Source organism: Scylla paramamosain, chromosome 6 (genome assembly GCF_035594125.1).
Source record: "Scylla paramamosain isolate STU-SP2022 chromosome 6, ASM3559412v1, whole genome shotgun sequence".
NCBI classification, from domain to species: domain Eukaryota; kingdom Metazoa; phylum Arthropoda; class Malacostraca; order Decapoda; family Portunidae; genus Scylla; species Scylla paramamosain.
In genome coordinates, this window is record NC_087156.1 from 8,280,001 (window position 1) to 8,292,500 (window position 12,500).

The window sequence follows — 12,500 nt, forward strand, 5'->3', positions numbered from 1 at the left end:
AGCGAATAAAAGCGAAGAGGATATAGATAGATAGAAAGATAGATAGTTGGAGAGAGAGAGAGAGAGAGAGAGAGAGAGAGAGAGAGAGAGAGAGAGAGAGAGAGAGAGAGAGAGAGAGAGAGAGAGAGAGAGAGAGAGAGAGAGAGAGAGAGAGAGAGCCAGTCAGGTAGTCATCAACATTGCCAGCCTGCCAGCTACACAAACAAACAGATAAACAAACAGACAGGCAGAACAGACAGGCAAGCAGTAAGACAGACACACACAAACAGAAAAGCAGATACAGAGCAGGCCAGCCAATTTGTTTGGAAGGCACACAAGCAGACAACCACACACCACAAAGCCACACAGACAGTCATACAGATAGGCACATGGCCAATTATACATACACACAAACAGACGGAAAGATGGAATATGACAAAGGCTCAAAATTGGAAAAATACAAAGACAGACGAGAACAAAAATAAAGGAGGAAGGAAAAACATACACACACACACACTCACAGAAAAAAAAATGGACAAAACTTAAAAACAGGAAAAAAGTAAGAAAAAAAACAATGAACAGGCAGAGAGAGAGAGAGAGAGAGAGAGAGAGAGAGAGAGAGAGAGAGAGAGAGAGAGAGAGAGAGAGAGAGAGAGAGAGAGAGTGTAAGAACACCAGGAAGCCACGAGCAAGCGGCTATGGATCAGAAGAACCTGAGTCATAACACAGGATTACTTAACTGGAGGCGGCTATCAGACCCAAACACCACACGCTAGTACTCCTTCCTGTATTATTAGCTCACGTCTTTCACGGTGTCGGCTGAGGGCAAGGAGGACGACGAGAGGACGAGGAGAACTTGAGAGAAAACTGATAAAAAGAGAAGAAAAAAACGAGAGAAGTACACAGGATCAAGGGAGGGCAAGGATAGGGAAAGAGAAGAAAGAGAGGAAGGAGAAGGTTAAGAATGAGGAGAGAAGCACATGGGTCACGGCTTAGTAAAGGGGTAAATGGGACGTAAGGTGGATTTAATGGTCTTGTAGTAGAACTGGTAAGCAGGGGTGAGTAGGGAGGGTGAGCAGAGAGAGGCAGGGGTGAGGAGGGGTACCTATGTTAAGAAGGCTGCGAGGAATCAGAAGCCTTAATTGGCTTGCTGGAGGAGGCTAACAGGTGAGATGGAGGAGCTGGATTCAATGGTGCGCGTGTGGAACTGCTCTCTTGATTATATGGATGTATACCTCGCCTCCTTCGTGTAGTACTATGTGTGTGTGTGTGTGTGTGTGTGTGTGTGTGTGTGTGTGTGTGTGTGTGTGTGTGTGTGAGTGTGTTTTGTTGTTGTTTTTGTTGTTGTTGTTGTTGTTGTTGTTGTTGTTGTTGTTGTTGTTGTTGTTGTTGTTGTTGTTGTTGTTGCTGTTGTTGTTGTTGTTGTTGTTGTTGTTGTTGTTGTTGTTGTTGTTGTTGTTGTTATTGGTGTTGCTGTTGTTGTTGTTATTGTTGTTGTTGTTGTTGTAGCTGTTGTTGTTGTTGATGTTGCTGTTGTTGTTGTTATTGTTATTGTTGAAGCGAAGGGGATGATAGGAGGGAAAGGAAAAGGAAAGAGAAGAGAAGAGATGAGATGAGAAGAATAAAAGAGGAGAAAAGAGTAAAGGGAGAAGAGAAGAAAAGAGAAAATTAAGAAAAGTAAATAAAAAGGGAGAGAAAAGAGAAAAAGAGAAAGCAGAAAGAAAATTTAGATAAAAAGGGAGAAAAGTAGAGGAAAGCAAAGAGAAAAGAAAAAGAGAAGAGAAAAGGAAGCAAAAAAATAATGGATGAGAGACGGAAGAGAAAAGGAGAGAAGAGAAGAGAGATCAAACAACATATCATAAGAAACACAAAATACAAGAGAGTACAATAAAGAGAGGAGATAAAACACATCACCAGATCCAAACAAACCTGCCTCCCCCCAAAAAGAAAAAGAAGAAAAACACAAAATACACCCAACAAATAAATCCCAAGAAACAATCACACAACCCTGACGGACAAGAGAAACAAAGCGAGACACGAGGCACCGAAATCTGAATATCATACTACATAAAAAAAAAAAAAGTGCTGGTGGGTTGGAACATCATGAAGAAGAAGACAACAAGTGTAAGAAGGAACCAGAGACGCCGTTCACTATGTAACACCACGCGACGGAGCATGATAAACGGTAATTTGTGACAGGAAGAATGAGCGACGGGTCTAAGGTGGTGGTGGTGGTGGTGGTGGTGGTGGTGGTGGTGATGAATACACCGACACACGCGATGGAAGAAACACGCGAGCCGCAAATGGACTTATGAGGCGTAATGATAAACTATTAGAGAGAGAGAGAGAGAGAGAGAGAGAGAGAGAGAGAGAGAGAGAGAGAGAGAGAGAGAGAGAGAGAGAGAGAGAGAGAGAGAGAGAGAGATGAAATAAGATGGCGAATCAACGAACAAAAGGGACAATTTCTGAAACTCAATTTAGTTACTCTAGAAATCTAACTCATAACAGCCCTGATGAGCTGCCGGAGCCGCCAGGTGATTCCAGTTCAACGAGAAGAAGAAGAAGAAGAAGAAGAAGAAGAAGAAGAAGAAGAAGAAGAAGAAGAAGGAGAAAAAGAAGCAGAAAAAGATGATGAAAAAGAAGAAGAAGGAAAAGAAAAAGAAAGAGAAAAGAAGAAAAATAAGAAGTAAAAAAGAAGAAGAAAAGAAAAAGAAGAAAAAAGAAAAAAAGAAGAAAAAAATAAAAAAGAAGAAAACAGACAAGCAGACGAGAACAGAGAGAGAGAGAGAGAGAGAGAGAGAGAGAGAGAGAGAGAGAGAGAGAGAGAGAGAGAGATAGAGAGAGAGAGAGAGGTAATTGTGGGAGGATAGTGTTTCCAAGTCGGGAGTTGAGCGTAGCGAAGTTGCCTATATTGCTGCTTCCAGTTCTGCGGCGGCACACTACTTCGTTTTCCATCCAGTTGCCTCCTTCCCCCCACCTACCTCGCTTCAATGAGCCTGGAGCGTGCAGGGAGGAGGAGCAGGAGGGCCAGGTGGAGGACAGGTGTTAGCGGGGTCCTTCGGGTTGTGGGGAATTGCTGAGGATGGGACGTGATAGGGAGTAGGAAGGGATGAAGGCGTAATGGAGTGAATGAGATGTGTTGATGTGTTATAGGAACAGACAGTGGCTGGGCGGTGGAGAGGAAAATGACGAGATGGTATTGGACTGTGGGCGACTAGGCGGTGACTGAACGGGCTCGCTCTCTGAAATTATAACTTGTATAGATCCATAGTCTCGCCAGCCAGCTAACTTAAGACATTTTTTTTTTCTCTCTCTTCTATCATTCTTATTTTTCCTACTTGGCAAACCTGCTATATAATTCATTATGTTTCTTTTTCTCCTTACTTTCATATTTCCTCTCCTCTTTTCTTTCCTTCTTCCTTTTCCTTTCCTCTCCTCTTTCCTTTCCTTTCCCTTCATTTCCCTGTTCTTCTCCTCTCCTCTTTTTTCCTCCTTCCTTCTTCTTCTTCTCTTCTTCTCTTTCTTTTTCCCTCTTCATCCCTCTTATTTACTTTTTCCTCTCCTCTTCTTGTTCTCCTCTTTCTCGTTCCTCTCCTCTCCTTGTTCCTATACTCTTCTAATTTATTTCCTCTCATTTTTTCTGCTCTCCTCTCCTCTCTCTGTTCCTCTCCTCTCTCCCTCTTTCCTTCTTGTACTTATTCAATCACTGTTTCTCGTTCTTCTTCGTTCCTCTTCCCTCCTAGTTCCTCTCCTCCTTCCTCTTCGCTCCCCGTTCCTTTCATCTCTTTCCCTTCCCTCCTCGTTCTTCTCCTCTCGCTGTTTTTCTTCGCCTCTCGTTCCTCTTCTCTCCCCGTTCCTTTCCTCCCTTCCCCTTCTCTCCTTATTCTTCTCCCTTCCCTATTTCTCTCCTGTCTTCCTCTCCTCTCCCCTTCTCGTTCCTCTCCTCCATGTTCCTCCTGTCCCTCGCATCTCTTCCAGTCCTCCGCTCCTCGTTTTCGATGCCATTCCTTCCGCAATGATGTCCTTCCCTCGCGCCTTCCCTCGCCTGTCTTCGCCCTCGCCGAACAACTCATCTGTTCTGAGGCCTCCCGACGTGGCGAGCCCTCCAGTCTTTCTACCTGATTTCCCAAGGCGCCCCCGTCCACAATAGCAAATGTCTCCCCTCACCCTTCACCCCTTACCGTCTACCGAGCACTCCCAGACCCACAGATTACTAATATCGCAACGTTTTCGCCAGATTACAATGAGCAAGAAAATTTACCATGCTTTTCTCCCATACACGTGAAAAATTGAAGGTCTTTGTGAGTGGAAGGAAAAGGATGATGATGAGGAGTAGGAGGAAGAGGAGAGACACGTTTCCAGAGGTGTGCAAACAGGTAGGGAGAAAACTTAGTCATGTTTCAAGGAATATTGTACTCATCTTCTAAAGCACGCCTCGCCCGCTTATACAAGTATATTGCATCGAGCTCTTGATGCTGATCTTTTCTTCACGATTTTAAGATTTGAGTGAAAGTGAGGTTATGTAAGTGCGAGGAAGAGGATGAGGAGGAGGAGGAGGAGGAAGAGGAGGAGGAGGAGGAGGAGGAGGAGGAGGAGGAGGAGGAGGAGGAGGAGGAGGAGGAGGAGATGGAGGAGGAGGAGGAGGAGGAGATGGAGGAGGAGATGGAGGAGGAGAAGATGATGGAGGAGGAGGAGGAGGAGGAGGAGGAGGAGGAGGAGGAGGAGGAAGGATAGGGAGAGGGCGAGGACACGGACGAGAAAATTAAGAAACAAATGAAGTTGAGAAGGAAGAGGAAGGTGAGGGGAGAAAGAAATAAAGAAGAGAAGAAAGCAGAGCAGGAAGGATGTGAGAAAAGGGAAAAAAAGAAGAGAGAGGAAGAGGAAGAGGAAGAGGGAGAGGGAGAGGAGGAGAAGGAGGAGGAGAGGAGGAGGAGGAGGAGGAGAAGGAGAAGGGAAAAAAAGTTTGGAAGCAACGTGAATGGAGATTGGCGAAAAGAAAAGAGAAATAAAAGAGAAAAGAAAAAGTAGGGAAGAAAGGAGATAAATGAGAAAAGAAGTAAAAAATAAATTCGAGGCATTGCTTGTTCAGAATGGCAGTGACTTACGTGGTTCATTGAAGCTTCGAAACAGGACGTCCTACCTCAAGGGGAGAGAGTAAAAATGGATCCCAGTAAGAAAACATTTTTGTGCATCACTTACTATAAATAAATTAATGAATAAATAAATAAAAGGTGGATATATGTGTCTTGCTGATAAACACTCGATATCTTTATTCCTTTATCGCCTTAAACATGAAAGATGAGAAAGAAAATTTTTGTTTGTGGTTTCAACATGGTGACATTTCTGTAACCTCATTTATCTATATTATTTTATTTTATTTTTTTTCTAGGAAGGGATAAAGGGAAAAGGCGTATTTCTATAATTTTCAGGTCTACATTCCCTGCCCGAAATATTCATTCATATCACTTTACCAGATCCTTTGACTGTACAACTTCATAAAAGACAACATTGATCAAAATAATTGTACCGTTCATACCATTAATAATAATACCACCAGTCATGTTTTTACTTAGATATCAACACTAATAACTGATAATGCCTACACCTCACACCAGCACACCTCATATTCCTTACTGACATGAGCACCTTTAGTTATAAAACCACCAACATCAGCAACAATAATAGCAATAACGTTCTTACTACTAATAATAATACCACTCATAGTTTCACACTGACTACACAAATACTTACAATTTCCACACAACACACCAACACACTTCATATTCCTTACTGACATTAACACCTTCAGTCATACAACCACCACCACCAACAACAACACTCATATTTTCACGTAGACAACAACTTTGCACACCAACACAACTCATACTCCTCATTAACATTAACACCACCAACACTAGCAACACAAAGACAAGTTGCTGTAGAAGGAGGAGGAGGAATAAGAAAACTATGCCTATAATCAGACTCCACTGTTCCTTCTTTCCTTGGAATTCTCGTATCTTTTGGGGGCATCGGAAGCATCATTAGCGAGCGTACCACAGATGGGGGGGGCACCGTGCCAAAGAGGGGAGGAGAGAGGGTACAGCAGCGGGATGAGGCAAGGCGGGGCTCCATTAACGGTGCTCCTCAGATGTGTCAACCCAAGCCTTCATTGCCGCCGCCTGTAAACGGTCTTAGGAACACCTCACAGCTCGAGCGAATATGCCTGAGATACTGTGTAGGCGAGGCGAGGCGAGGTGAGGCGAGGTGAGGCGAAGTGAGGCGAGGTGAGGTGAGGTGAGGTGTGGATGGAACGAAAGAGAAGGGAAAGGAAAGGAAAGGAGAGATGGGATGGAGGAAGTAAGGAAGGATATATAGAATGAATGAATGAAGAAATAAATGAAAGAAGAAAGGAAGGAAGAGAGGAAGGAAGGAAGGAAATAAGGAAGGAAAGAAGGAAGGAAGGAAGGAAGAGAGGTGGGAAGGAAGCAAGGAGAAAGTCAAGGAGAGAGAACAGAAACTGATGAATGAAAAGTAAATGTCAGTGAATCATGTCGAGAGAGAGAGAGAGAGAGAGAGAGAGAGAGAGAGAGAGAGAGAGAGAGAGAGAGAGAGAGAGAGAGAGAGAGAGAGAGAGAGAGAGAGAGAGAGAGAGAGAGAGAGAAAGTGGAGCAGTGAAACGTATTATCATCAAACCTTTCCGTAATTTGTGGCTCTCCTCTTGCTAATTAACATCCGAGAATCTGCTTCTTAATTATGTGTTTTCAGTGTGTATGTGTGGGTATTCTTGGCGTCCATTTGAAAAGGCAATGAGTTGGGTTGATGTTAAGGGTTCTCATATAGCCTGCCATTCTATCCCTCCCGACCTTTCCTCGCCACCCTACACCCTCTTCACTCCTGCCCTAATAACACTGAGTCTTCCCTCTTGCCCTTATTTCTCTCGTCCCCTCGGTCCCACTAGCCTCCCTCGTGTCCCTGATAAGCTCTTCTAATTATCGTTAACGTTTATTTTTTTCTCTAGTAAAATGTCCCTCTTTTTCCCATTTTTTTCGTAGTTTTCCTTTCTTTATTGTTCCGTAATCATTTTTCATCTTCCAAAGTACTCATTTGGCTCCTTTATTTGTTTATTGCGGTCTATACCTTCCTCTCCTTATCAGCGCTTCTCTTTTTAACGTATCTTCAGTATTTTCGGATTTTGGTTATTTTTTTGCTTTTTTTTTTTTATGTAGGAGGGACACTGGCCAAGGGCAACAAAAATCCAATAGAAAAAAAAAATCCCACTGACATACCAGTCCTAGAAAAGGGTCCAAAGCGGTAGTCAAAAACTGAAGGATGTGTCTTGAAACCTCCCTCTTGAAGAAATTCAAGTCCTAGGAAGGTGGAAATACAGAAGCAGGCAGGGAGTTCTAGAGTTTACCAGAGAAAGAGATGAATGATTCAGAATACTGGTTAACTCTTGCATTAGAGTGGTGGACAGAATAGGGGTGAGAGAAAAAAAAAAGTTTTGTGAAACGAGGTCGCGGGAGGAGGGGAGGCATGCAGTTAGCAAGATCAGAAAAAAAACAGTTAGCATGAAAATAGCGGTAGAAGACAGCTAGAGATGCAAGATTGAGGCGATGTGAGAGAGAGGCTAAAGACAGTCAGTTAGAGGAGAGGAGTTGATGAGACGAAAAGCTTTTGATTCCACCCTGTCTAAAAGAGAGGTATGAGTGGAAGCCCCCCAGACATGTGAAGCATACTTCATACATGGACGGATAAGGCCCTTGTACAAGGTTAGCAACTGGGGGGAGTGAGAAAAACCGGCGGAGACGTTGGTTGAAATAAAGGAGGGAAAGAAGAAGCAAAGTTATTGGAGATATTTTTGGCTAGAAGCCAGAAGTCACGAGGGGAGTTAGATCTTGAAAGATTTTGATACTTTCTGTTGATGAAGGAGTTTTTGGCTAGTTGAAGAACAGACTTGGCATGGTTCCGGGCAGAAATATAAAGTGCATGAGATCCTGGTGATGGAAGGCTTAAGTACCTTTACTGGGCCATCTCTCTATCATGTATAGCAATTCTTGGTAATCTTCACTCAACATTCGGCTTCCTTGTTTTTTGAACTGGTAAAGATTTTACTTTATTTATTTATTTTTTTTATTTGATTTATATTTGGTCTATATCCGATCGTTTCCTGCATTTCCTTGAATCTTCTGTTTCTTTTGCAATATCTTATTTCATGTACCTTTATTAATCTTTTAATCTTCACCTAGCAACGTTTTATTTCCTTAGTCGCATGGACCCTCAAACTCTCTTTCTCATTTGAATTTTCGCTTTTAGTCTCTTTTGTTTTACCTTTCATGTTCATAGGGAATTTTGCTTCATCAGCAGACAAATTTATTTATCATTCCTGCTCTATCGCATAAACCCTCGAATAATCTTTCTTATTTTCAATTTGTATTCATGCTCTCCAGTGTTGTCTTCCATATTCCTTCTCTTCGTGTCTTTATTTTATTTTCCTAATTGCAAAAGCTTCCAGATAAACTGGGTTCGTTTTTTATATTTCCTTCTCAAATAGAGTAGTAGATGAACGAAATAGTACATGACTCAGTAACCATGTTGTTAATACTGAGTCATTAGGGAGCTTTAAAAAGATTAGTTAAATTCATGGATGAAAAGGACTGTGGGGTTGGCATCATTCATGCAAGGACTGCCGCGTGTAAGCTTGATGGCTTCTTGCTGCTTCCCTTTTCTTCTAATCCTCTTACGTTCTATATTTACTTACTTTTTTTTTTTCTAATTTCTCCCATCGCATATCTTTAATCACGTTCATTTAGTGCCAGTTTTCGTTTCTTTCAAAATTATAAACCTTCAACTAATCTTTCTCCCTTCAATTTGCACTCTCAGTCTCCCATCGTCTCCTTAACTCACCGCCGCTTTCCCCTCCCGCAGATAAGCCCGTGGTGACCCTGCAGATGGGGAGCAACCTGGACCCGGAGAACATCAAAGAGGGCGACGATGTGTACTTCGAGTGCCACATCAACGCCAACCCTGACGTGCAGAAGGTCCTTTGGTACCACAACGTGAGTGCCACACAATCTACTAGACCTGGACCCTCATTCGTCATTCCCGACAACCTATTAATTTCTTTTTCTCCGAGTAATTTGCTCTTCTCCATTCGTACTTTTACCGTCATTCCGGAGAGTAATTGCACGAATTCCTCGCGCTAAATTTGGCCTAATAGTGCATCTGAGTGTTCCCGGCTATCCTCCTCCTCTTCCTCCTCCTCCTGCCGCTAACTGAGGTCACACTTACGCAACAAGGTAAGGTCACCTGCTACGAATCCCACATGCTGTCAAGATCCACACCTTGCCGTCACCTGTAGCATGCATACAACACATTATTAACCACCAAATACTTTTCACTCTGCCCCACGAAAAAAAAAAGAAAAAGTAGCCGAAGAGTAACCAACAGTATAACCCTTACGTTGTTATATTCTCCCTACTATTCTTTTTCACCGGCCTAAAAGATTTCTATCTGTTTTTTTTTTTTATTACAACTTAGAATTGAATCTTCTATAGACACTTACGATTGGAGGGTTGGATAGGTGAGGAAAATCCTTCCACTGTGCTGTCCTTACTATCCTACTAGATGTTAAGTGTGTTGTGTTCAAACAGACCTGGAAGAACGTAAGAGCATAAGTGTTATTGTAGGTTAATTTTGTAGTTCTTTGGTTACGATGCCTTGCTCATGCGCTACACATCATCAGGTGTCATGTTTCGCACCGCCATTATTACTCATACGTAAGCATAATACATCAGTACCAACTTTTTTTTTTAACCATTCACCCCCATTCTACCTTTGTTTTCACTTCCCATATCTTCTTTTCAATGTTTTCTTCACTCTCACCCTCCGTTCCACCTTTTTTCTTCATGTTCCATTTAAAAGCATTCCACCATTTTTATCTAACATACTTATTTCACCTTTAATTCAGATCCCAATCCCTTTCATAATTTTACCTTATCTTCCAACAAGCTCTTCCACCTTTCTTTTTCTCCTTCCATTCCCCATTCCATGTTTTCCTTCCCACATCTGTTTCACTTCTTTTCGCATCCCAACTCCCATTCCACCTTTTCACCTTCCTCACTGAAATTCCACTTTTTTTCCTACCTCTCACCATCTTTTCCACATCCTTTTTCCACCTCGTCCGACCCTCGATAGGTTACACTATTAACTTCTATCTCATTCACTAACTTTCCCTTTTTTTTTTTCATCATACTTACACACCTTGCCAACAACCGCGCTCGCGTCTCACAGCCTAATCTATTTCCATGCCAGTTAACGCTATGCCTCCCCGCACGGCGCCATAACCATCCCGCCGCCCATTCTTGGCTCTTGCCTCTAAACTGCTGGCATAGTGACCTCTCTCTCTCCTGACTGCGATAACGGCGTCCAGGCTACATCGCTACCCGTACGGTTTACTGCCTAACGAGGCCACTGTATCCGTGTCACGTAATGATTTCAGACCGTACAACAGAGCGTTCTGTCGAGAGTGAGTAGAATGATAGAGGTTTACTCTTTCCCATTGTTCCCCTCTGTTTTATTCGCTCTCAAATCTCCTCTTCCTCCTCCTCCCCTTCCTCCTCCTCCTCCTCTTTCTGCCGGTCGTCCTCCTCCTGCTGTTCATCCCCACATCCAACTTCATTCGTATTTAAAAATTTTTTGGTCTTCATTCTTTCCTGCGCCGAAAAGAAACGACACGTAAGGCTGCCGCGACAAAATTAGGCACAGCAAGCATTAATTAACGAGCAGTGTGTGTGTGTGTGTGTGTGTGTGTGTGTGTGTGTGTGTGTGTGTGTGTGTGTGTGTGTGTGTGTGTGTGTGTGTGTGTGTGTGTGTGTGCGCGCGCGCGCGCGTGCGCACGCAATTCTACTACTACTACCACCACTACTACCACTACTACTACTGCTACTACTACTACTATTACTGCTACTACTACTATTACTACTATTACTACTACTACTACTTTACATTCACAATTACTACTAATTTCCCATTACTTATTGTTTGTCCTTCAACACTGATAGTTTTTTTATCTTTGAAAAAAGTTAACATTCAGAATACAAGTAAAATTTTGTGTTAATCAGGAATACTCTCTCTCTCTCTCTCTCTCTCTCTCTCTCTCTCTCTCTCTCTCTCTCTCTCTCTCTCTCTCTCTCTCTCTCTCTCTCTCTCTCTCTCTCTCTCTCTCTCTCTCTCTCTCTCTGATATATATATATATATATATATATATATATATATATATATATATATATATATATATATATATATATATATATATATATATATATATATATATATATATATATATATATATATATATATATATATATACGCACGCTTCCGTTGATAAATTCCACGGAAACTTCACATCTTCCCTGGTGACTTCCTTCTTCCTCCTTATGCTCACCTCTATCTCACAAGGCAATGACATTCCAAGCTTTATTGCCAACCAACCTCTCACAGATATCTATGTGTTTATTCCTCCGCGTGATGATTATTACAACTATTGTTCCCTAAAAGAGTTCACGTCTATTTTCTATGGTAACATCATCTCATCCAAATGTATGTGTTTGTTCCCTCACGTTGTGATTTGCATTATAGGTATTGTTCACCGGAATTAGCTGACGTATTATCCATTTACATCGGGGTTATGTTGATATGTTAAGTAGTATATCTTCCCTTCCATTCCTATGTTTCCGTCGTGCCTGAGTCTCTATCAACCTGCTCCTCTGTATCTCTACCCCACCGCACGCGCATCTCATAATCTCTTTCTTTCCTATATTTCTCTTCATGCTGGCGTCTTTATTACCCACCCACTCCAATAAACCTATCTTGCCTCACGCCCTTTTTCTTTCATCCGTTCTGTAGGGAGGACCCGTGGAGCACCGCGTCACGAAGGGCATCATCCTGCAGAACCAGACCCTCGTGCTGCAGAACATCAGGCGTGAGGCGGCAGGGTTGTACACGTGTGCCGCTGTCAACATTGAGGGGGAGGGCGAGAGTCAGCCGGTTAACCTACGAGTCAAATGTGAGTCTGAAGTCATTCTTATTGAGTCATTTATGCAGCCTTCCCGCGGTGACTTCATGGGAGAAAAATAGTCAGTCTTCTATGATAATGTTCTCGTCTATTTTTCTTCCCCGCTCAGTATGTTTAATAATGGGTAACATATTTTTTTTCACACAACTCTAATCTGGTTAACTATAATTGCTTCATTAGTCACCTGAATTACGACGTCTTGCAGAGCGTGATATGAAGGTTGTCTGCATGACTTGTGTTTACTTCATGTTCCTCTTGTTGTTGTTGTTGTCGTTGTTGTTGTTGTTGTTGCTGTTGTTGTTAATGATAATATATTATACACAGAAGTAGTAGTAGTAGTAGTAGTAGTAGTAGTAGTAGTAGCAGTAGCAGCAGCAGCAACAACAGCAGCAGTAATAACCATCGTCGTCGTTGTTGTTGTTGTACTAGTACTAGTAGTAATGATATG

The 12,500-nt window shown here is 42.4% G+C and overlaps 1 protein-coding gene across 2 annotated transcripts in view; it reads left to right on the forward strand.

Moving 5' to 3' along the window:
* Positions 1 to 12,500, forward strand: part of LOC135101272 (hemicentin-1-like) — a 193,015-nt gene that overhangs the window by 138,858 nt on the left and 41,657 nt on the right. For both annotated transcript variants that reach the window (XM_064004976.1, XM_064004975.1), the window contains exons 7-8: positions 8,905 to 9,035; positions 11,884 to 12,043. In XM_064004976.1, the coding sequence (XP_063861046.1) occupies positions 8,905 to 9,035; positions 11,884 to 12,043 (291 nt within the window). The remainder of the gene's footprint in view (positions 1 to 8,904; positions 9,036 to 11,883; positions 12,044 to 12,500) is intronic.